Source organism: Camelus ferus, chromosome 13 (assembly GCF_009834535.1).
Source record: "Camelus ferus isolate YT-003-E chromosome 13, BCGSAC_Cfer_1.0, whole genome shotgun sequence".
NCBI lineage: Eukaryota > Metazoa > Chordata > Mammalia > Artiodactyla > Camelidae > Camelus > Camelus ferus.
In genome coordinates, this window is record NC_045708.1 from 3,829,074 (window position 1) to 3,850,882 (window position 21,809).

Consider the following 21,809-nt stretch of genomic DNA (forward strand, 5'->3'; position numbering starts at 1 on the left):
GAAAAGGGAGCAAATCAGACCCAAAGGAAGGGCGCATGGAGGAGTCATTCAGAACCCAGAAGGAGATATGTATGGGGGTAGCTGGACAGCGTGCTGTTAGGCTCTAGAGAGGTGTTTCCATGAAACTAGCCTGGGATTACCTGGTGCAAATCATAGGAAGTTTTTATTGGATTCTGTACAGAAGAGAAATGCTCAGTTGACAAAAAAACTACAAACGGATCCCTGGCTCTGGGCTGGGTGGTGGTATGAAGACAGAGCTCCCTCCCCCCATGAACCCAGGGTCAAGCTGCTTACCAAGACAGCAAACAGGCCTGGAGGCTGGACAAAGTGAGGGAGATCCAGGCTACAGGGTCCCCCACATGGAGTCCTCCCTCCTTTTTAATTCTGTAAAAACCAGGACTGGAGGGACTTCAGGGGACCAGGCCTCCCTGCAAGTATTGCCATTGGATATGAAATATACAGAGTGAAAACCCAAGGTGACATATTGGCCAGCCTGATGCAGGGGGGCAGTGGCTAACTGGTGACCTCTGCCCCCACGTGACATGTCGGTCCTTGAAGGCACAGCAGCATTGGCGAGATAGGCCTCCTACGGCTGAGGCTGGATTGGAGCCCTGCCTTACTCCCCTGTGGCCAGTTCATCCTCCGCAAGGTACCCCACAACCAGACTGAAGGGGACTCTGAAGCTGAGACAGAGCTGGGCAGCCCCCCCCCCCCATCCTCCCCACTCCCAGAGGCTTCTCTGGAGCTGGGAAACTGTCTGGAAGGTGAGGAGCCAGGCTTGGCCACCTGAGGCACAGAGGCAGTGCTGCAATTCCAGATTGCAGAGCAGGAGGGAAGAGGGTGTAGGCCAGCTCCTTGCCGACCCTGGAACCCATTCCAGGTCTCCATGTGTAGAGGCCACTGCATGGAGGCAGGAAACAGGATGAGACAGTCGACAGCCTTTGCATTCACTCGTCCATCCAGCTCAAGGTCACAGCTGTTCCTGCGCTTCTCCTTAGCCTGAATCTAGGGTTTTCTCCATGGAAGACCCAGCAGGCCCTCCCTAGGCCCATGGCCAAGCTCAGGCCTGCCAAAGGTCTGCCCAGGATGGAGAGCAACGAGGAGCCCTGCCCCAGGGTGGAGGAAGGTGCTCACCAGGTACTGGGCCCTAAACTCAGAATCTGAGAGGCCTCTAAGCCAAGATCCCTTCTGGCCAGACCTGTACAGGTTGGGGATGGGCACCAAGAAAAGGAAGCCCACTTCCCCTTTGCTTCAATCCTCTCCACCATGTACCCACGATCTTCATGGTGGGAGTCACAGAGGTGGCTGACATGGTGGGCATAGGCAATGAAGGCAGTGATGAGGGTGGGGACACTAATAGTGGTCACGGTGGGTGTGGTGCCAACGGTGATGGTGCAGGAGTGTTGTGCTTTAGCTGGGGGTGGGGAGAGTTCCCAAGGGGGCCAGGGACACTAAGCGTGGGAGGCCTCAGGCTTGGGGGCCACACACTGAAGACTGGCCCCTACAAAGGACCCATGAAGAGCCCGAGACTCTCTCTCATTCCCTGTCCACGCAGTGGCTAGGGCACACAGACTAGGAGACTTGTTCAGTCCTGAGAGTTAACATGGTCACCTGCTCATCATGGATGGGTAAACCGAGGCAGAACAGGTCAGCCGGGAGACCTGCTCAGAGAACTTGGTTGGGGCTCTGAAGACCCCTGTGCTTAGAGACCCTACGTACCCCACCCCCTGAGGTGTGACAACTACAGTGCAGAGTGGAAAGGTGGGTGCAATCTGGTGGCTTCTGCAGGGCTGGGCTTTTGTTCCATCCAGTGGTAGCCCTGTCCCTGGGCTCCCCACACCCCACTCCCAGCCCAGCTGCCCCGTGCAGAGCCCGCCTTTCCCCAAGCCCCAGCCTCACTCTGCTCCGGAATGCCCTGCCCAGCGGCTGGTCCGTGCCCAGTGTGGTCGTCCAGGGCAGCTGTCGTCCCTCTAGGCAACGGCCACTTCCCAGGGCTGGCAGAGAGCCGTTGCCCTGTCGCCTTAGGAGGGCTGGCACGCCTGGGCGCCTTTGGCGGGCTCAGCGCAGCCTGCCCAGGGCACGGGCCGGGCCAGGGTGGCATCTTTGGTGCTTTGGCCCCGCGGGCGGTCCGGCCAGCCTGGCGATCTAGGGAGGAACAGGCAAGCCCTAGGACGCCGAGCCCAGCGAGTCCGAGTGCAGTGTGACGTAGCCCGACGACTCGGAGGGAGAGCTCAAGAAGCTGCTGGTGCTGCCGCCGCCGCCGCCGCCGCCGCCGCCCGCTGCGCGCAAGCCCCCGGGCTCGCCCCACGACGCACTCAGGCCGGTCCGCAGGGTCTCTGCGTGCGCATGCGCGGCCGGGTGAGGCCCGGGGCTCCGTTGCATGCCACCACCGCCAGGGGGCGCCGCGTCCCCGCCGGACTGGGCGCCGTCTGGGGCAGCGGCGCGGGCTGGGAAGGGCCCTGGTGGGGCGGGCGGGCGGCGCAGGGTCTGCGGCTCCCGCTCGAAGGCCGTCAGCGCGAAGGCGTCCGGCAGCAGCGAGGCCGAGGCGCAGCGGGCGCCGGGACCGGCACGGCGGCGCGGGCTGCCGGGGGGCGAAGTGGGGGTGCGGCGCGGGCCGTCGTCCAGAGCCGGGGGGCGGAGCGACAGTAGGCTCTCTGCCGAGCGACGGCGCGGGCGGAAGGGGGGCGCGTCCTCCGCGAAGGCCAGCAGGCTGCCGCGGCGCCGGTCGGGCCCGCCGGGCAGCACCAGGGCGGCCAGGTCCTCGCCGGAGCCCCAGCGTGGCAGGAACGCGGGCAACTGGACCGCAGCCCACACGTCCGCGTCGTCGTGGGAGAAACGTCGCGTGGGCGGGACCTGTCAGGACCACGAGGTTACCCTGGGCTGCCCTCCTGGAAAAAAGGGGACCTCTGCCTCCCCACAGCGGACAGGGCTGCCTGGTTTGGAGCTGTGAGATCTGGGTGGGGCAAGTGACAATCCCTGCAGGCTCACTGTTGTCATCCGTAACTTGAGTCGGTTGGGGAGATGACCCCTTGAATAGGGGAGCTGAGCCCCAAGGAAGTAGCACAGGCACCAGATGGCACACCCTCCCAGAGCACAAGGCAACACGGGCACCGGGGCTGGGGTGCCTCCCATGGGTCCACCTGCTAGGCTCTGTGACCCGAGGCCAGCCTGTCTCTGGAGGGTGACAGCCAGGCCCTGGAGCTGTGGCAAGCATGAGATGGGCTCAGAAAGGGGAGACCTTGGAGAGGTCAGGGTACCTCCCACCAGCACACTCTGTGTCTCCGGCCCAGCCCTGTCCCTACCTGCAGGTACTGCATCTTGTCCTCCTGCAAGGGCCGCAGAGGGTAGAACTGGGGCAGGCCTCCCTCCAGGTCAGAGTGCTCATACTTGGCCATCCTGTCCAGGGCCACAAAGTCACCCCCATAGCTGTAGTCGAGGGAGCGCTCCGACACTAGGTCTGGGGGAGTGCCACCTTCCAGGCTGGTCTCTGCAGGGTAGGGTAGACTCTTAGGGCCATGGAAACTTGGGGGCCAGGAGTCCCAGGGACCCCTGGAGGCACACACAGGGTGGGGGCTGGTTAGCAGGAAAGAAGGGTGGGGTCTTCTGTTCAAATCTTCACTCTGCCACCTTTTAGTTGAGGGACTGGGGAGGTCACACACTGAGCCAGTTTCCTCCTCTGTTGGGGCAGGAACTAAACAGACACAAGAAGCTGACACTGCCTGAATGTGGCAAGGGCTCAGCCAGGGGTAACACTGTTACAGGCAGGAGACAGGACCTGGGTCTCAGAAGCCCCAGGCCAGATTACTGGGACACCTAAAGTCGGAAACTTGGTGGAACACATTCAGTCTGTAATAGAGTCCACAGCTACTCTGTTAACCAGAACATCTGATTAACCAGAACCCTGGGGTGGCCAGGCCAGACAGAAGAATGCCCCGTGGGACACCAAGCTTGGGTCCCTTAGGGGTTCAGGCACCTTTGGGGTAACACAGGGGATCTGATGGCTGTTATCCTGCTGACCCCAGTGACCTCACCCAGGCTCCACTCTCCCTGGGGACCATTCTCAGGCCATCCTCACCCTCATCCGAGTCCTCATTGTTGGCCATGAGGGCCATACACTTCTCCCAGACAGCCTTGAGGTCAGCGCGGTAGCGGTCGCAGGCCCAGAGGAAGATGGGCAGCAGCAGGGCCTGGGTCACCGAGCACCACAGCACACACAGCGCCATCCAGGGTGCCGAGGCATCTGCCCGAAGACTGCTGAAGCTCACCACCTGTGGGCACAGGGCGCGGCCTGGCACCTGGCAGGACCCCCATCCCCCGGCTTCCCCTTCCAGCCTCAGTCCTCCCATTTGTGTGGCAGAGCTGACTGTCCACTTGCTGCGGGTGGAGGAGGAGGTGACAGACAGAACTCTGGGCTCTTGGGCAGGAAAGGGCTGGAGTGTGAGGGTCGAAGTCCCTGCCCGCTGACGGCTGCTGGCTGCCAAGATGAGCAGTCACAGCCCCATATGTGCACTGCCCTTCACAGTGTACCAGGCCGCACTGGGCATGCCCTCCCACATTTCACCCCCGAGACTGTCCAAGGAGGTGGGGCATGGGTTACATCACCACCCCCTTTTTGAGAGCCAGGTCTCAAGCCTCCCAGTTCAGGGATGCTTCCACCACTCCCACTGCTCCATAGCTAGTGGCCTCCTAGGCCCTGACCCTACTCTCCGGGTCTAGGCCTCAGACCCTGGGGCGGGGGGGCAGAAATCAAAGCAGTTTCTGAGGATCAGAGGGTCCATCCAGGTGGCCCTTGGGTCCCTGCCCAGGAACCCCTCATTCGTCTGCCCCCAGGAGAGTTCCTTCCCCCACGCTGAGTGACATTTAACTGTTCCCTATCAAAGCAGGCGTGGGCACAATGCAGACATCATGTTGGTTTTTCCATGTGAGCTGTGTGACCCTCAGAAAGGTGCTCAACGTCTCTGGGACTCAGTTTCCCCATCTGTGAAATGGACCAAGAACACCCCACAGGGTGAGGTAAGGACTACAGACACTACCAGGCTGGCAGTGTGGAGCGGGCTCCGCAGATGGCACCTCTTCCCTGCCCTTCCCCCACTGCTGTTCCTGCCTGGCTCTGCAGTTTTCACATGTGCACCTTCTCTCTATCAGCAAAGGGATGGGGGGCGGGGTACTGGGCCCCCTGAGGGTGGGGCAGCAGGTAGCCAGGAGCTGCACCCTGACTATGAGGCTGCCACCTCACCTGTCGCCTTCTGGAGCTCAGGTCCTGCAGTGACTCCCTGCCCAGCTGCTGGGATGAAGCCTCCATCTGGTCCTTGCCTCTAGACTCTGCCTGTCCAGCTCCAGACCCTTCAGGGGCTGGGCTGGAGCCCTATATGGGTGGGAGGGCTTGGCTACTGAGTCCAGACGCCATTCTCGGGCTAGCCTCTCACACAGGGGCACAGCCTCACAGGCAGGACCCCATGCAGTCCCAGTGCACCGTGGACCCTTGCTGGCGGGGCCTTCTTCAGACCAGCCCTCACCTTGGCCTTCCTCAGCCCCTGGGATCGAGTCCAACTCCCAGCAGTCAAGAACTGCTCGGCCTCCTGACTCAGGACCAAAGCTGATTCTGCCACACCAAACCGCTCTCTGTCCATCCTGGGTCTGGACCCACCAGGAAGCCTGTGGCGTGTTACCCCACCTTCCACACCCTCTGCATCAAATGGGCCTCACTCAGGTCACAAGAGGAGAGTCCTCTGCAGTGTGACAGAAAGACCCAGGTCTCTGCAGCCACCCGATGTGGGTTCAAATCCCACCCCAGCTGCCTGACTTTAGGCAGGTCATTTTACCTCTCTGGACTTCAGTTTCCGAATCTGTAAAATGGTGATACCCCTGAAGGGACTGGGTGTGAGGATTCAGCCACCTAATGCTTGGAGTGGGCCCAGCCCTGGACTATCCCGGAACCCACGCCCCCTGACAGGCCCCTGCTACCCCACGGCTCACCCACCAGCACGGGGAAGCCCATGAGGCAGTCATAGATGACGACGATGGTGGCCACCAGACCGGTGATCTGCAGCGAGGTTTTGGCGGGCTCGGAGCCGTCAATGGAGGAACGGCGCTTGCCCTGTGCATCCTCCACCACGATGGTGGGCACAGTGAAGGCGCGGCGGTCAGCTCGGCGCCCCACCTGCACAGCCAGTGTCTGGAAGAGGGCGATGGCCGTGCAGACCACGCCCATGGCCACACTGCCGCCCACCAGCAGCAGGAAGCAGACGCCGAAGCCCAGGCCAATCTCAGCCACGATGAAGCGGCAGCCGTGGGTGTAGAAGCGCTCGCTTGTGTCATGCCAGCCGACGGCCGGCAGGGCCGACAGGATGAAGGACACCATCCAGATGCCCATGACCGTGTGCACCGCCTGCTTCTTGGCATTGCTCAGCCTGGCATGGGCAAGACAGAGGGACCTCACGTCACTCCTGGGGTCTCTCCTTCAGCCCTCCAGTAAGCACATTGTCACATGTCCCTCTCGCCAGCACTTCTGTACTGGACACTGGACACTAGACACCCACACACACCTACATGAGCATGCCCCTGCAGCCCCCTGTGCTGCACAGGTGTGGCACCCCACACCGAGGACATCTGTGCACCCAGGTGCACCAGGTGGTCTCCATGTTCACGCCCATGTGTCCCCCTCTCTAAGGACACCATTCAGGTGCACACATGCACATGCCCGAGAGCTCACCGGTAGTTGACGGGCCAGCGGACCATCCACATGCGGTGGTAGGAGAGGGAGGTGACAGAGAAGCAGGTGGCCAGGGTGAGGGTGTAGAAGGTGGAGACAAAGACCTTGCAGAGGCCCTCGTTCCATTCGTAGTCGGGGCGCTGGCGCCGCAGCTGCACCACCGCGTAGGTGGCGATGGGCACAGCCACGTTGAGCATGTGGGTGGCTGCGAGCATGCACAGCAGGAACTCCAGAGGCTTCCACTTCTTCTGCTTGGCACCCACGCTGAGGATGCCCCAGGCGTTGGCCAGCAGGGAGAGGCCTCCACATGCCAGCCAGCCCACCGCACTGCCAGGCAGCCGCCGCTCATCACTCATGGTGCAGATGGGAGCTGGCGGGCGGCTGGGACATCCTCCTTAAGCCAGGCCTCGGCTCAGAGCAGCAGCCCTCACACGTGGTAGCCCGGGGACACCAGGGACCACTTGGCATCTGCGGTGGGGGGAAGCCACAGAGCTCTCAGTGACTCTCCCCTGGCTGTGGCATTGGAGCTTTTGGGGCTCCCAGGAGTGGGAGACAGAGGGGGTCCCCCAGTTCACCATTACTTCCCTGGTCCTGGCTTGGGCTGGGCTGCTTTGCCCTCCTCTCCACTCTCTGGGACCTCTTGCCTACATCCCCAGCTCCCGAGGGACGTATACAGAGGTGCTCAATGAGCATACACTCCCTCACTTCCACCCACTCCTGGTCAAGGTATGGCATCTAGGCTCCCTTCCAGGCCACCCACATCTTCAGCGAAGCAGCCAGGCTGGGCCTAGATAGGCACTGTGCCCTGTCCCAGAACCAGCCCTCTCACCATCAAACCTCCCACACGCCCCTAAGGCCCACACAAGGCTCCGCCAGTGCACGCTGGGGCCCCTCACCTTACTTTATCCCACTTCATCTGGAGAAATTTTGGAGCACATGCCTGGAGGATGAGCCCCCTAAACCTCCTCTGTGAAGAAGGGGTGATCTGATGGCTGCTTTCCTGCTCACCCTGGAAAGGGACAGCCTGCTTCACCCGGCTCAGCCCCCAGCAGGCCTCCCTGGCTGGGCACCCCGGACAGGCCCTGGTGCTACCCCCGGCTGGGCTTCACACTAAACTCCAGCATCCTAGCCGTGTGGCCCAGAAAAGTCCCGGCATCCATGTCTTCCTCTGAAACAGGGACAATGGTGCCTCCTCCAGGGGAGGCTGGGGTGGACAGATGCCACATCCTAAAGTCTGTGGCAGGCCAGGTCTCACACACAGTGGGTGCTCTGGATGCCTTGGGCAGTGTGGGACTGTAGATGGCCCAGAGACCAGAACTCACCCCCAGGACAGCCTGTGGCTATGAACCAGGGGCACAGGATGCTAGGCAGGAGGTGCATGTTGGGGGGCTGCTCTATCTGCCAGTGGGCCAGACAGTGAGTCCTCCTTCCCAGCGAAGCACCTCCCTGTGCAGAGCACTGGCTGGTCCCTCTGATGGGAAGCCATCCACAGTAGGCCCTCTGGCCTCAGCCTGGAGCAGGCAGTGCAGAGAAGTATAAGGCTAAGTGCAGACCTGCTGTGTATCTGGCCTACACTGGCCCTTCTCACCCACCAGCCTGTTTCAACTCACTGGTTGCAATTCTCTTGCCCTCAACACACGGGCACATCTAGTGTACCACACACAGCCACTGATCCCCCAGGGGCCTGCTGCCAGGCACCCCTGCTTGTCTTGTCTAGAGTTCCTTTGGCCTGTGGCCTGACCCCCGTGGACACCAAAGGACCTCTGAGGATGTGTCTCTTCCATCTCTGTGCCCCTCCCGTGGGCCGGCCCAGACCCCTAACCCAGAGGAAGAGTCTATTCTTTACCACACCAGTGCCCAAAAGGGCCTTTTAGGGAGGGTGGGGGACTTCTAGGGCCAGGGAACTTCCTTCCCAAACGTGGGTTTCTGCTTACAGAGTGGCTCCCCCTCCCAACCTCAGACCCACAGTGGGGGTGAGGTGGCCCCACTGGACCCTCCACCAGCCATTCCGGTGTCCAGCAAACCTCCTTGAGCTCAGCATGCAGAGACTACTGGTGTCGGAAAAAGAGCTGTTAGACTCCATCGCTAACCCCCAGCCAGTTACGTGACTCAGCGGGGCCTCAGTTTCCTCATCTGTAAGCGTGTGGGTAGCCAGTAAGTTATGCCAGGGGTAGTGCTTAGAATGGGGCCGGGCATACAGTAAGTGCTCAATAAATGCCTGCCACACAGATATCTGTTCTAAAGGCCTCCCTGCTCACCAAGCTAGGCTGTCTCTTAAGGGCCAAGACCCTCAGCTTGGAGGTGTGTGTGAGCCTCAGACCTGCAGGCAGATGCAGAGTCACCCCAACCAGAACCTGGGACAGCTCAGCTTTGAGGGTGAGGAGGCCACCACAGGGCTGCCTCTAGCCAGGTGGGGTGCCTGGCAGCCTACTAGGGGTCCAGGGCAGGCAGTGTGTGTGTGCTGCTGTGGGCCAGAGGCTGCAGACGCCAGTGATCTTTATCACATAGAAACTGGATTCAGCATGCACCTGGGGGGACGGCTTCTGTTTCTTCCTGCCAGATTGGGAGGTCTTCCCTCAGATGCCCAAGCAGGCTGTCTGACACCTGTGACCCTGGGCCCAGTCCAGTCCACCCTGCCCACCTGTTGCTCACTGGTACAGCCACTGGCTCACCCTCTCATGGTGCCAGTTCTTCCCCAAGTCTAGCCGAAGTCTAGCCTAACATTGTCTCCCTGTATCTAAAGGCGCTAGGTCTGCAGAGAGGAGAATGTGCCCTACGGGTGGAGGCAGGAAGCATCCTCCTTCAAAGAGGCACACTCCTCTCAGTTAGATCCCCAGTGGTCTTCTCTGAAGGACTGTCATCATTCCCATTTCAAAGATGGTTAAGCAGAGGTAAAACAATTTGCCAAAGCTATTGTGCACCTGAGCCAGGATCTGAACTCCGCTTACCTGACATCAAAATCCTGGCCTCTCAAACATAAAAATGCTTGGAAACTAGGCTTTTTGGTTTTTGGTTCCACAAGCTGAGGTTGTCTTTCTGAGCCTCCTACCCATGCAGGACAGGTCCTGCTGTTCCCACACTGTACATGGGGACACTGAGGTTCAGAGCCCAGAGGAACACCGGGAGGAGGTATGAGAGCTGGGTTGGTGGATTCATGAGCTGGTGGTCCCGGCATGGGGGAGGCATGTCACTGGTGGATAGCAAGTCTCCAAATGCAGAGTGAGGTGGGAACAAAGGGTCCTCCTTCCTCCAGGCTGGTGATCAGTGACCCACTGATCACACACCTGTTCATTCTTCACAGGGAGCAGGGTACACCAGGGGCCAGAACCCGGGCAAGCAGGGTGTTGCCGCCCCCTGCTGGGAAGTTTTCCCCGAATCACACTCAAGGAGTCCCCGCAGCATTTCAGGCGGAACTTCCTCCTCCCCTTGGATCCCAGACACCCTCCCTTCCCTCCCTCTCCCCCCAGTACATGGCAGGGCAGGCTGCTGGTGTGACACGCCTGGAACCCACCGGACCCAGAAGACTCCCTCCGCAGGGTCTGCGGGCGGGACTCAGGCGTGACGTCACGGCCCCGGGCCAATGAGGCCGCATGGCCCCAGGGCTCTATTGCGCAACAAAGAGAACCCAGAACTTGAAAGGATTCCCGGGCTCTGGCTGCCGCCCCCAGGCTGCTCTCCGCCCGCGCTGCTGTCCATCGGTCCCGCAGGGCCCGGCTCGGCCGCCGCCCAGGGCGGAGCTCCCAGCGCGGAGTCTCCACATCCCCGCCACGCCCCCTGCCCGCCACGCCCGCCCCCCACCCCCGCGGTCCCGGTTCCTCCGTCCTCTAATCCTCCGCCAGACCCGGCGCGCCCCTGCCTACTGGTCCCACATAGTGGGGCCCCCAGACCTGCCCAGCCCCGAGGGCGCGTCCAAGCGACGGCCGGGAGCGGAAGCTGACGGGACTGCGGTCCCGGACGCCCCTCAAGTTACGCTGGGCAGGGGTGGGCCTGGGACCTCCAGACCCGCCATCCTCGCCTCCTGCAAGCAAAGTCCCTGGGGGCGGCGCTGTCAGGCCCAGAAGAAGGGGCCGACCGCGGGGAAGTTACCCGAAGGTCTCCAAGTTGGGGGGATACGCAACCCTAAGCGGTGCCCGCGGCCAAAGGACAGACCCTGTGACCGACCCACCGCGGACAGTAGCTCCCCGCCGAGTCCTCCCGCTCGGGGTCCCCTGCCCGGGGTCCTCCTGTCCGGCCGCCATCGGGCCAGGGCGGCGGCGCTCACCCTGCATTGGGGAGCCCGGGGCTCCAGCTCGCTGCTCCCGCCTCCGGCTCCGGCTGCAGCTCCCGCGCACCGGAGCCGAGCGCGGGCTGCCGGGGGCCGCGGGGGTGGCCGGCGGCGGAGCGGCCCGCGGGCCGGGGCATCCTGGTGGCGGGCGCCCGTGGCCGGCGCGTCCCTCTCGGCTCGGCTCGGCCCCGCAGGCCCTCCCTCGCGCCGCTGCCGCCGCGGCGCTCGGCTCCCGCCGCTCGGCTGGCTGCGCTCAGCGGCCGGGGGCGGGGGGCGGAGCAGGGCGCATGCCTCCGCGGGCGCCTCCGCACCGCCCCTCGGACCGCCCCGCCCCTGCCCCCACCCCTCGGAGGCGAGGCCCGCCGCGTCTGTCTGTCTGTCTGTCCTTGCGCCTGTCAGTCCGCTGTCTCTCTCGCACCCGCGTAGGCGATCCCTCCCTTCTCGCGCCGCCTAGCCGAAGCCCCCTGCGGGGGCAGCGCCTCCTTCCACGCATGGACTAGGCTTCCGTCTCGCTGCCGACTTGGGTCTGTCCACACTCCAGACGCCGCCGGCGAGCCTCCTGGGGAAGACCTAGGCCGAGGGGGCCTGGGACAGGAATGGACAGTGGGAACCTAGGGCCACGGACTGGGGGCTCAGGGAGGCCTTCTCGAAGGAAGCCACATCTAAGGTGAACAATAGGGGCTGGGCGTGGAGAGGACAGGAGAGCCTGAGGACTAGCGGCTTCTAGGAACTGGGGAGTCGTCCGGGGGTGGGGGCCCGGGCAGGGAGTGGTGAGGTTGGGCCAGCTAAAGATTCAGACTTGCTCTCGGACCTTGAGGGTCCACTGAGGGAATCAAGTGAATGGACCACTGGGCTGCCGGGTGGTTGCCCCTCCCCACCTTGGGCTCAGAAATGTTATCTGTGAAGCTGAAACCACGACCACCTGCAAACTGATGCCCCCACCCTCTCTCTTCCCTCCCTCAGGCGTTCCCCCTCCACTGAGCACTCTTAGAGGGGCACAGGCTGTCACCTATAGGCTAGGTAGGGAAACCTACTAGTCCCCTTGATGTGGGTCTCTGGAGACCCAAGTCACGAGAGTGGCCGCTGGCATCTTGGCCTTCCATCCAAGCAGAAGATCCTGCCTGTCTCTTCTAGGGAGCCAGTGACCACACACACCCTAGACAAAAGGCCTCTGGAGTCACTCTGGGCTGCCCAGCACGGCACTGTCCTGATGTGTGTCTGGGAAGCATCCATGAGTGGGTGGCCCTATGTCAGAGGAACGGGGGCTCCTGCCCAGGACCAGACTCAACCAAAGGCAGCCAGTGCTGCCCGCACACTCCGTAGCCTGGCTCCTGCACTCACCCACACCATCCCCGCACCGCAGAAACAGCTTTTAGGAGACCCAGAGTAAGCCTTAGGGTCAAGACTTGAGGCAAAAGTGAAGGTGTAAAGGCTCCATAATGAAATGAGGCTGCTGAATGGGGAGCCCCGGCCATGAACTCCCCATGTGTGGCTTCTGGGTGGTCAGGGCCCCTAGTGAGCCCTCTGTGGACAGGCTAGCTCCTGCCCAGGTGGCCCTGGTTATAAATAGGCCACCAGCAGTGGGAGGCTGGCACAGGGCAGCTGGTGGTCAGGTGTGGCATTTCTAAGGCAAACAGGCAATCCAGCCAGCCAGAGCCTTGGGCCAGCCTCCCACCCAGGGAGGGCAGAGGGCAGCCTGCCCCACGCCTGTGGCCCCAAGTGCATCTCCGCCAACCCTGCTCACCACTGCCGCCTGTACTAGTGCCCCTGCCTCTGGCTTTGCTGGCTCTGGGGAGCAGGTGGGAGATGAGCTTTTGATGGCTGCCTTGGGGAACCTCGGGGCTCATGCACTTTGGGGCTTGCGTGGCCAACTCTGGTTTCTCAGATCAAGGTTTGGCTGGCCTGGGCTGGGCGCTCTGCTTGCCCTGCAGGGCAGGCCTCCCCATCACTCCCCCAGGGCACCACTCTACCTTCAGTAAGTTGGCACAGGGTATGGGTGGAGCTGGGGAGGCTGAGGCAGCCTCCAGGGGGCCAAGGGACAGGGTAGGGTTGCTGTGGCCTCCTGTGGTGAGCGTGTTCCCTCCCCTGGCTCCCAGGCAGGAAATAACCCCGTCAGCCGGGACTGGGGCCCAAGATGGATTCTGAAGGTCTTGGCGGGTGTTTCTGCACATCTGGAGCTGAGTTCTCTCTTGGGCCCGAGGGAGCCTGTGTGCAGCTGCAGCTGTTGGCGACCAGTCTCATCTCCAGGCTTCGGAGATGAACCCGAGTCTCCCAGGCGTTACCACTGGGAGTGCTTGGTGGAGAGGTCTCAACCATGGGTGGGTGTGGGGAGCTGGCCCCTGCCTTGGCAGCTTATCTGCCCTGAGGCTGCAGGACCACATGCACACACAGCCCGTCAGCCCCCTACCCCACAAGCCTTCCCAATAACCCCCTGCCCAAGTGGCTGGGGCTCCCAGGTCAGGCACAGAGGCCCTGACACCAGCTGGGAAGGCTTCGTCCAACAGAATCCCTGCCTCTTGCTCCCAAGGGCCAAGGCCTCTACTGAGAAGAGGCTGGGCCCGGGGCAGGGTTTTCTCACGCACCAGGCTGTGCTCCGGGCCAGGTAAGTTCAGCTCTCTGCCCCTCACTCCCTGAGTCCTCACAAGCGCTCCAGCTCCCCACCACAGGAAGGCCACGCAGGCTCTGAGCCAGCATCCTGCACCAGCCAGATGGCACGTGGGGCACTGGGTGGGGCCTCAGAGCCAGGACATGGGGCCAGGATATGGGACCAGGGCACCGGCGGGGGTTTGGGGCTGGGATGGGGAGAAGGGGCCAACACAAGTGGGTGCTGTGGTGCCTGGGGTTCTGGGTGCACGCAGGTACAGGCACCCCGAGGGGCAGGGGTGGGAGGGTGGCCCCTAGGAAGGTGGGGGGGGGGCCCTAGCCCCATCCCAGGCCTGGGTAGGGAGCAGTTCCCCCAAGACAAACCACCCAGGACCAAGGTCCAGCCAAACAGTAGCTTTATTAGTGATGCTGGATTCTTCACATACCTGACAGTGCACCCAGGTAGTTCCCTAGGGTTTCCAGGGAATGCCTTGGGGCATCGGGACAACACTGTAGCATTTACACTGGAATGATATAAATAAAGCTTTGGTGTACAGGTTTTCAGGAGAGAGTACAGGTTAACACTGCAAGACAAACACTTCACACGACACCAGCTGTCAACGTGAACTGGGTTTTTGGCCAAGGGGGAACTTCTAAACGATCAGACGCTGGGGGCTGCTCCAGGCTCTGGCGGCAGGAGAGGCTGTCTAGGCCTGTGGCTCCGCCTGGCCCTGCCTTTTCGCCTTCATTTGCAGGTACCGCCCTTTGCCTTCTTCAAAGCGCTTCTTCTCGTCCTCAGTCTCGGGCTGTGGGCCACACACAGAGAAACAGGCAGGTTAGAGACGCTGGGACTGTGGGCTGGGCCTGGGCACTGCCCCAGGACACAGAGAACCCTGCCCCAGGCCCCATCTTCCAGACAGCATCCCTCCCTGTAGGATGCTTCATGGGCACCCACGTCACCCTCCGCGGCAGGCAGAATTCTAAGCCCAGTGCTTCTCTGGTCATGAACTTCAGCTGAAAAGGCAGTTGATAATGAAATACAGGAGGGGAGGCCTGAAGCAGAGCCGAACAGGGGAAGGAAAAGGGGGCCCCAGGTTTGCCCTGCTCCCCGCTCATGGCCTCTGCCCTGAAGGGAAGCGGGGACAGATACCGCGCTGACTGTGTGACCTCGAGGAGGCCACTTCACTGTACCAGGTGCAGCAGTAACCACTTTGTGGGCGGCGAGCCCTGGACAGCACAGAAGCCTAGGAAGTGGCCCTGGAGCCCTCCTCACCCTTCTCCGCTGCTTCCTTCCTCTCAGCAAGTTAAGAAGCCTGGTTCCCACACTCGGGGCAGAGCCAAGCGAGCAGAGGGATTTGGCCCACGGCCGGGTCTCGCCCAGAACGGTCCTGGTTCGTGCCTGCCGACCTGGCGTGATGGTGAATAGTGTCCCCCACCCTTCACTCTCGAGAGTGGCCTGGCCTGGCCTCTAAGTGGTGGCCCGGGGAAGAAATGACTGCAGCAGCATCAGGCGGTCACTTCCCAAGGCCACCGTCTGTCCCACCGCAAAGTTCTCCTTCAGCGCCCGGGCCAGGCATTCGGACTTAAAGAGTTGTGCTAAGTCCTCTGGGACGACATTTCCTTGTGACACTTTGAGGGTGTGTGAAAGCCAAAGAAATGGGGCAGTTGCCCTTCATCCACAATGACACCAAACCCCGCAGCTATTTTTAGGCCCAAGTGTTTTACAGACAGTGTATTGGCAAAAGAGAACAACCAACCAGAAGACAGAATGTCAGGTTCTAGCAAACACCCGCCCCCCCGCAGCCTTCTCAGAAGTTGGTCTCTAAATGTCACCAGGTGCAAACTGTCAAAACCTCACGGCTTGGAACCAATGAAACATTGGGGTGTTTAAAGAACTAGGGTCGTGCGCCTTAGGGAGACAGTGGCTTGGGTTACTGCTGGAGTCTTGGGGCACACGTGGAAAACGGTGGCTTTTCCAAGACACTCTACTGAAGGCCTGCCCTGGTTTCATCTGGCTGCCTTTTTGAAAAACGAAATTTGAGGCTATGCAGTTTGACCTGAAACAGCCCAGGGAAAATGAAATGTTCTCCATCTCAGCAGGTGGTTCTATGGGGGCAAGACCCCTCAAGGCCCAGTCCCGGTGCTGAAGGCACCCCACAAAGACAAGGCCACATCCTGCAGGGCCCAGCCAAAGGCTTCTGCGGGCGCCCAGGCAGAATGTGCTAGATCAGGGCTTCTGCAGGGTTTATGTACACACGAATCACTTGGGGAGCTTGTGAATGCAGATTCTGACCCAGGAGGCCTGGGGGTCAGGGGCTAAGACCCATTTCTAGCCAGGTGATAAGGTGTTGCCAGCCTGGGGAGCACTTTGAGTAGAAGGCCCCTGCCCCTTCTCCATCTCCATCCCTGTTTCAAATGGGGGACAGCCAACCGGCCAAGAACACAAGGTCAAGGCCACCAGGCTAGACAGTGGAGGCTCTCCCCCACCCCATGGACCTTGCTTGGCACAGCTGGGGAGACCTGCGGCTTCCATTTGTGTGCAGCTCAAATCTCGTGGCTGGCCCTTCCTCAGGGGGAGGAGGGGCTGCAGCTGGGCTTCCTGCCTGATCCGCAGAGGACCCCATCGGGGCAGTGCCTATGGGGTCCCAGAGCTGGGACACGGGGAGTCGGGGCCTGGTAGGGTTGGCTGAGAGGAGAGCTGGAGAAGTGGGGGGAGCTGGACCACTTTCCAAGGTTCCTCTCAGCTTTCAAAACCCTCAGCATGGTGTTCCAGAGCAGGCCCTCCTTCTAGCTGGTGGAGCTTCTATCTCGGGGGGTGAGCAGGGGGAAGAAAGGCAAGAGACGTAGAAAGAACAACATTTCTCGAGAGCAAGAGAGTGTGAGCGTGGCCTGGGCAAGGCAGCAGGTCCGAGAGGGGACCGCTCCCAGGCCCTCTGCAGGGCCCACCGGAGCCAGGCTCTGCCCCACGTGAGGGGCCTTCCTGTTTCTCCAGCCCGTCCGTGTTCTTGGAAAGCAGATGTGGGATTCGGAAGAGGAACCGAGTCCCCTAGTGCCTGGGTCCCCAGCCAAGTGCTCTCGGGGCTCCAGGGATTAGGGAGGGGACACAGGGAGGGTGGCGAATGGCCCTTGGAGCTGCTGGCAAGAGCTCAGGAGCCGTTGTCAGGCAGGAGTGGCCCACGTGAGGCCATGGCCTGGATGGGGGGAACACTGGCATTAGGGCTGAGGAAGGGCTGCTGGGCTGGGGAGATGCCAGGGGAGCAGCCCCACCCTCTGCATCCACCTCTCTGTCCGGCCATCTGGAGCCTGGGGACCACCCACGTCACGCACTTGGGTTCCTTACCTCGAGGGCACACATCACTGTTTCATTTGTGTTAACACCACTGTGGGCAAACCTGCAGCAGGAGCTAAAGCTCTGTGGACTCTTGCCTCCCTAGGCCTCTGTTTCCCCAACTCCAAAAGGGAAATGAAGGCTTCCTGATGGTCTGTGGCCAAACAGGTTTGGAAACCTGCATGCTAATTGGCCCCTCCCAATACATGATGCACACAGACTGAGGTTCTGACAATCTTGCAGTAAAATAAACCTAGTTAATGGTGTTTAACCTGGGCTGTCCCATGCTGATTTGGCCAGGGACTCCTTTTCCTCAGGAACCCCACTCCCATCTTGGGGCCGACAGGAAGCTCTGCCCACACTCTCCTGCGGTCAGCTTGTGGCGTGTGCCCTCAAAGCCAGCTGACAGCCCTGGAAGATGCCTGGACCCACACTGGCCAAGTTTTGCCCGATCTTGGGACCTCCAGCACCCTGCATGTCCTTCCCAGAGCGGCCTCTTCGATCTGCCCTGAAACCAGCGCAGCCTCCCCTCTAGGGTTGAATCAGTCTGGCTTGAATCTGGCTTCACCACTTCCCAGTCATGGGCCCCACAACTCACCTACATTCCTACTCTGTGAAATGGGCCAATATCTACCCCCCAGGGTTGCTGTGAGGACAGAAGTCCTCCTAGCTGTCCCCGTTCAAGACCAGTCATTAAGGACCAAGGGAGAGAGAAAGAAGCCAGGCACAAAGGCCCTCCCCATGTGGGAGTCCCGTTACTTGGATCGTCCAGAACAGGCAGCTCAACAGAGAGCAGAGCAGGGGTGGCCGGGGCTGGGGAGGGGTGACAGCTAAGCGGTGCCCTGAGTCTTTTGGAAATGTCCTAAAGTTGACTGTGGTGGTGGCTGCATGCCTCCGTGAATACACTCAAACCCACTGGATTGTACGTGTGAAATGGGGGAACTGTAGGGAGCGTGACTGTCACAACCACCGCAGAAGCGCGAGTGCTCTCTGAGTTTCCAGAAAGTCAAGGGGAAGGGTAAGCACGGCAGTGCCCCCGCCCACATTGGGCCCAGGAGGGGCAGCAGGCAGAGGAGACCGCTCACTGAATTAAACCAGGCACCGCCCCCACTGCGGCGCCAGGTGTGGGGACCCTGCCTCAGGTGCCGATCGGCTAGTGGCCGACACGCCGAACACAGGCAGGCGACGCAGCACCAGAAAGTGACAATGGCCTGGACCAAAGACAAAGGAGACAGGAGCAAGGCAGTCTCGAGGGCCAGACGCCCTGTCACATGGCGGTGAGGGGCAGGGGGAGCACCCACGTGTGGGCACGTCCCCAACTGAAGGCCTCAACACGGTGGCCCATGTGAGCTGGCAGTGGGCCTGTCACTGGGGTGGGAGTGACCTGCGTGGCTGTCTGGGTCCGTCCTAACTCTCGGCTTGGGAGGCCTTGGCATAAGCGTGAGTCCGGGGCCGCAGGTCCTGCAGCGGGGTCTCTGCAGGGCACCCGCAGCCCAGGGCCCGCTGGCCAGAGTCCAGTCCAACCACAAATAAGCCAACGACAAAGGATAGCGCGCCCTTGTCTCTCGGAGACACACACTGAAATACCTGGAGGCGATGATGTGATTTCTGAGATTTGCTTCCGGAGAGCCTGGGTGGGGACAGGCAGATGACCAAGACTGGCCCCATGTTGGTAATACATAGGGTTCTTTCTTTTCTTTACTTTTGCTTATATTTTCTATAATTAAGTGAAAAAAGAAAAACCAACAAGACAGGAGAGAGTAGATGCGGCTATAGGAAATTCGGCCCCTCCTCCCATCCCCAGGCACAAAGGACCAGGAGGGGACAAGCCCAGGGGCAGGGGTGCATTCCCGGCGCAGCCTCTGCTCCAGCTTTGGAGCCAGGCGCGTCCTGCCAGCGGAGAAGAGCAGACAAGCACGCGCCTTCCTGTCTGCCTGTGAGCAGCCGGCGGGACCTCATGGCTGCCCGAGCGTCCTGCAGAACCCCCAGACATAGACAAGAATGCCGGCCCTTCTGCCCCACTTCGGGGGAGTCAGACACTGGGGCCACCTCCCCCGTGCTTTCCCCCCACACTCACGAGGAGTCCTCTCTCTTGGTCATAAACTTTGGGACTGGAGGGCGGGGGGGGGGGGGGGAAGGGGGGAGTGTCCGCATGGGAGCGCCGGCACCTGGGAGCCAGGGGAGGTAGTGCTGGGTCCTCAGCAGGCCGGGTCTGGGGCGGTGAGCCAGGCGTCCACTTGCGGGGTCGTGCCCCTCGCTGCCCTCCCCTCGTCCCACTGGCCCTGATGTGCAGCTGTAAAGGGCCCAGCCCTCCAACAGTTACCCCAGAGGACAGCAGCTTCCCACCCCTCAGCAGCCAACAGGCCATGTATGTTCCAGAACGCGCGTGCCAAGGACTCTGAATGCCTCCCTGACTAGATCAGTCAACGCGCGACCTGAGGAGGGGCAGAGGCTGAGGCTCAGGTACAAACCACAACAAAGCCGAGCGTCTGCTCAGTGAGGGAGAAGCTGGTGCCCAGCACTGGGCCTCATGGCTGCTGTGCTGAGTCTCCGACGTTTAATATTCTGCAGTCAGCTCATCAGCCAGGATCTGCCCTCAGACAGAGCTGATGCCGCCTGGTGACGGATGTGAAGGCAGCTGGCCGGCTGGAGGGCAAGGCTGAGGCCTTTGTGAGGCCTGGGAGGAGGAAGCCAGCAGAGGGCTTGTGTCTCTGCTGGTCTCTGGGGATGGCGGCCGGGGCTGCCTGTTCCAGGCTCTGTGGAGCCCGGCCAGCCCTGGGAGCAGTGCTCAGTGCTGATGGCCTTCCTCACCTGCTTGCCCTGCAAGGTGCCCAGTCAGGGCAGGAGTTCATACATTGAGGCCCTGGCTGCCCCCCTCCCCTCGCTGGAGGAGACAGAACCAGAGGTGAGCAGGGCTGCATCTGCTCCCCATGGAAACAAGGTCCCTGCCCTGCTGACTGGCGGGCATTCAGCCTCCCCAGGGCTGCAAGCTCCAATAAACAGCCCTCCTAGCCAAGTGACTAAGAGGGGCCACCACTTCCCTGCTGGGCACGGAGCTGACAGAACGAGACAGATGGCTCCCCGCACACAACCCCACCCACGGCCCAGCTGCCGCCTCCTCGCAGCCCGTCTCCCTCCATCCGGCAAAGTAAATAAATACATAAGTTGTTGGCTGTTGCTGTTTCTAATGGAGGGTTGGGGGTGAGGGGGGAGCACAAAGCTCCTCTGTGGGAAACTGCATTTTCCTCCAAGTGCCTGGAGCTGTCGGCAGGGAGGAGGGCTCCTGACAGCACGGCTGGGTGGGCTCCCGGTGGCTACGGAAAAGGAGAGGTGAAGGCAAAGGGGCCTGCGGGCAGTGGTGATCCCAGGTTTCCCAAGAGACACCTGCCTGGTGGGAGGGACAGTGGAGGGGTGGCAAGGAACACAGGGTCACAGGGACCTGGCTGTGTGGCCTCAGGGATGCAGCCTACCTTCCCAGGGCCAGGTCCTCCCACCAGGAGGTAACGTGAAGTGTTTCCCTCAGTGCCAGTGCCAGCGGGCCCCCGTGCATGGCAGTTACACTGTGTGTGTGTGAGTGTGTGCACGCACACTAGCGAACTACTCCCTTTGTCACACACGGCCTCAGGGACCAAGTGCGCTCCTGGCTGCTGATCCACAGCCACTGCCCTGGGGGTCATCTTAAGGCAGCTGGGCCTTTGGAACCTCCCACTCAGCCCCGGGGACCCTGCCCCTCTGTGCTCAGGGCGCCCCCTGGCTCCCGCCCGCGGGCTGCGGGGCCTCGGATGCGCCTTCCCCTTCCTCCTCTTGCGCTTCTGCCAGTGCTGTCTTCTGGGCTCCCTTCCACTGCAGGGGAAGCCTGTGGCTTCCAGAGCCTAACAGTGCGAACCAAATGTTTTCCATTTTGCATTTTCTCTGCTTCGAGAACACATATTTGGAACTTGGCAGGGAGGGTGAGTGACTAAGTTCCACCTTCAGTAAAATCAAGAGCTTGTCCTTTTTGTAATTAATGAAAGTTTGGTGCGAGGAGTGTTTCCAGCGGTGATGTAACAACTTCCTGAGAGCCTGAGGGACACGGACCTTCTTAATTAGGAAGCCATGCTGCGCAGCCTCTCCGGTCTTCATAACAGGAGCCGAGAGGGATCCTGGGACCATCACACAGGCAATTAAGGCATCTTCTGATTACTAGGGCCACTCAGCATGGTGTGGTGAGGGGCCCTGTGCGTGGCTAGGCAAGGACAAGCTCGGTGTCCAGGACCCATCAGCCCCACAAGCAGCTGTGTCCCCCAAGTGCAGCTCAAACCACAGACCTCGACCTCGGTAGGGCTGGGCTAGGCAGCTGGGCAGCTGCTCCCTGTGGGCCCAGCTCCCAGTGGCTGCAGGCTGGGGCTACCAAACTCCTGCAGGGTACCCGCACAGTCTCCCCACAGCAGCCTCCAGAGCTCGGGGCCAGAAGTGTCCAATAATGAGTCCCCCATGCAGAGCCATAAACACCCGTGCCAGGGGCTCCCCTCTCCCCACAGCACCAGCTCAGCCCCCAGGATAACTGCCCTGGTGTGCAGTCATGAAATTACCCTGTATCAGGGCTGATAGGAGGCTGCGGAAGGGGCAGGGAGCTGGGGCGCAGCCTGGGGAAGGGCAGTGAAGGGTGGCGGTCCCTGATAGGAAAGAGGAGTCAGGACCCGGTCCTCTCCCGGGGCCTTGGTAGCCCCTCCCCAGGGCCCCACTCGCAGCACTGGCTCCTGTACCTGGAATGCTGACATAGCATCCCCACCAGACAACAATTCCCAGGACCCTGACTGCCTTTTGCTGAACCCTTCCCACGGCTGGGCCCAGGCCAGGGGCTGCATTCTCCTGGTGAGCCTCTGGCCCTGCGTGTACCTGCTCTGTGTCAGAGCCCTTCCTGCCCTCTGGCGGAGGCCAGC

The 21,809-nt window shown here is 61.4% G+C and overlaps 2 protein-coding genes across 5 annotated transcripts in view; both read right to left on the bottom strand.

The window, feature by feature from the left end:
• Window positions 1-136: 136 nt before the first annotated feature.
• GPR153 (G protein-coupled receptor 153) lies at window positions 137-11,246 on the bottom strand. Of its 2 annotated transcripts, XM_032495063.1 has the most exons (6): window positions 10,974-11,244; window positions 6,713-7,180; window positions 5,981-6,410; window positions 4,076-4,268; window positions 3,303-3,487; window positions 2,022-2,853 (listed from the first exon to the last, which is right to left on the bottom strand). In XM_032495063.1, exons 2-6 carry the CDS (start codon window positions 7,066-7,068, stop codon window positions 2,167-2,169), a joined length of 1,851 nt encoding a protein of 616 aa, XP_032350954.1. In that variant the 5' UTR covers window positions 7,069-7,180; window positions 10,974-11,244; the 3' UTR covers window positions 2,022-2,166. The 2 variants fall into 2 exon arrangements, with proteins under 2 accessions (XP_032350953.1, XP_032350954.1); XM_032495062.1 differs by lacking the exon at window positions 3,303-3,487 and having other exon boundaries at window positions 137-2,853; window positions 10,974-11,246.
• Window positions 11,247-13,958: 2,712 nt separating this feature from the next.
• ACOT7 (acyl-CoA thioesterase 7) overlaps window positions 13,959-21,809 on the bottom strand; it is a 90,576-nt gene continuing 82,725 nt past the window's right edge. For all 3 annotated transcript variants that reach the window (XM_032495064.1, XM_014553436.2, XM_032495065.1), the window contains exon 9: window positions 13,959-14,365. In XM_032495064.1, the coding sequence (XP_032350955.1) occupies window positions 14,267-14,365 (99 nt within the window). In that variant the 3' untranslated portion in view covers window positions 13,959-14,266. The remainder of the gene's footprint in view (window positions 14,366-21,809) is intronic.

What these genes read in the sequence shown, in the direction of transcription:
- GPR153 (XM_032495062.1), bottom strand. Translation starts at nt 7,068, where the DNA reads ATGAGTGATGAGCGGCGGCTGCCTGGCAGTGCGGTGGGCTGGCTGGCA. An exon ending in CGCTGGCCCGTCAACTACCG is followed by an intron (nt 6,411 to 6,712) that starts GTGAGCTCTCGG and finishes TGCCCATGCCAG; the next exon opens with GCTGAGCAATGCCAAGAAGC. An exon ending in CAATGAGGACTCGGATGAGG is followed by an intron (nt 2,854 to 4,075) that starts GTGAGGATGGCC and finishes TGGTCCTGACAG; the next exon opens with GTCCCGCCCACGCGACGTTT.